This window comes from Trypanosoma cruzi, genomic scaffold (assembly GCF_000209065.1).
Source record: "Trypanosoma cruzi strain CL Brener 1047053516569 genomic scaffold, whole genome shotgun sequence".
NCBI lineage: Eukaryota > Euglenozoa > Kinetoplastea > Trypanosomatida > Trypanosomatidae > Trypanosoma > Trypanosoma cruzi.
The window spans coordinates 13,416-14,857 of NW_001849511.1; the positions used below are offsets into that span (position 1 = coordinate 13,416).

At 44.7% G+C, this 1,442-nt stretch overlaps 1 protein-coding gene across 1 annotated transcript, besides 5 other annotated features; it reads right to left on the reverse strand.

Moving 5' to 3' along the window:
• Nucleotides 1–1,442: a sequence feature (heterozygous, non-Esmeraldo-like haplotype).
• Nucleotides 92–137: a sequence feature (CT-rich).
• Nucleotides 190–231: a microsatellite.
• Nucleotides 513–535: a microsatellite.
• Nucleotides 702–743: a sequence feature (GA-rich).
• On the reverse strand, nucleotides 746–1,442 carry Tc00.1047053509989.10 (phosphatidylinositol 3-kinase, putative; the record flags this gene model as incomplete). The annotated part of the gene is made up of 1 exon (XM_797224.1): nucleotides 746–1,442. A coding segment is annotated over one exon (697 nt), but the record flags the coding sequence as incomplete, so codon positions are not given.

Genomic DNA, 1,442 nt, shown 5'->3' on the forward strand with positions numbered 1-1,442 from the left:
TCCCCCCTCGTCTTTGTGCAGCTCGCAAGTGCCGGATTGGGATTCCCTTTGCTTGGGCTGCGTTCTTTTATCAGTCATTCTTAAAATACCGTTTTTTTTTTTTTCTTTTTTAAATTCTTCTTCTTTTCTTCCTCTTCCGTTTATCCCCCCTTTGCACTTCCCCCGCTCACGTTTTGTAGGACGACTTAATTTTTTCTTTTTTCTGTTTTTTTTTTTTTTATTATTTTTTTTCGATCCGGTTTTTATAAATAAAAATAATGTAAAACAAAACCAAATCTTCCTCGATTCCGTTTAGTGCTGCCGCTGCCGCCTCTTCTTCCATTTTATCTCCCCTCACGCCGACGCGGACACCCTACGGAGTTTCCTCTTTTACATCCTTCCTTTCCCCTCAGAAGATCCCCTCCCCCTTTCACACATGCACATTCACTCATTAACAGAGTGAAGGCAGTTGACATGTGTAATAATGTGGTGCGTGAGAAGGAAGAAGGCAAATGGAGACAATTCATTGGGTTTTTTCTTTTCTTTTCTTTTTTTTATTGTTCCCCACCCCCCTACAACAACAACAACGAAAAAGAAATGTCAGTTTTTGATGGTGATGCGGGGGAAATTCGTTTTCTTAAAGAAAAAAAAAAAAAGAATTTCCACCTTCCCCCTCCTCCATTTGTTTTTTTTTTCTCTGATTTTTCGTGACTCACGTGGACGGGGAGGAGAAAGGAGAGAAAGGAGAGAGAGAGGAGAGCAGAATTTACCATAATGGGCCCCAACCAAAGTATAAAGCAGCGTAGTTTTCCACGCGTGTGGCCTCATCAATCAGCATAGAGACCTGCTGCTGTGGTGTCAATGACTTGTGGAGGGTTCGCCGTGCCGCGTCATTGAAGGCATTAGACATGTACCACAGATCGGGACGACGTGCACTTTCCAGCACTGTGTTAAAAATCACTATATCTTTGTTTTCTACAGCCATTTCTGTCCCACGAAGTTTATTACGAATGCGTTCAACAATATCTTGTGTGCGGCTCTTCTCCATCATATTTTTCATCGTCCCCTTGTGCTGCACGATTGGGTCATGCACAAAGGCGGAAAGAAGAGCCATGATGCTGTCACAATTTTTGTGCAGAGTCGTCTGAGTGCGGGTGCAGGAGGATCGAAAGATGCCATCCACGCCAAACACTTCCATCGCATTGGTTAGCATGCGTGTAAGGCGGAATGGGATGGTCTCAGGGAGTACATGACGAAGTCGACCAACATCAAAACTGTCGCCAAAATCAATGTGAACAATCTTCCCTGTAGACATGGAAAGGAGAATATTACCGAGGTGTCGATCGCCAAGTCCTAATATGTATCCTACCATGGACATGGTAGCCAAGGAGAGTGTGAAGGCTGTGCGTCGCTCAAGCCATTGCTCCGCCGTATGGGAACGATGCCACATCGCACGAGCGACC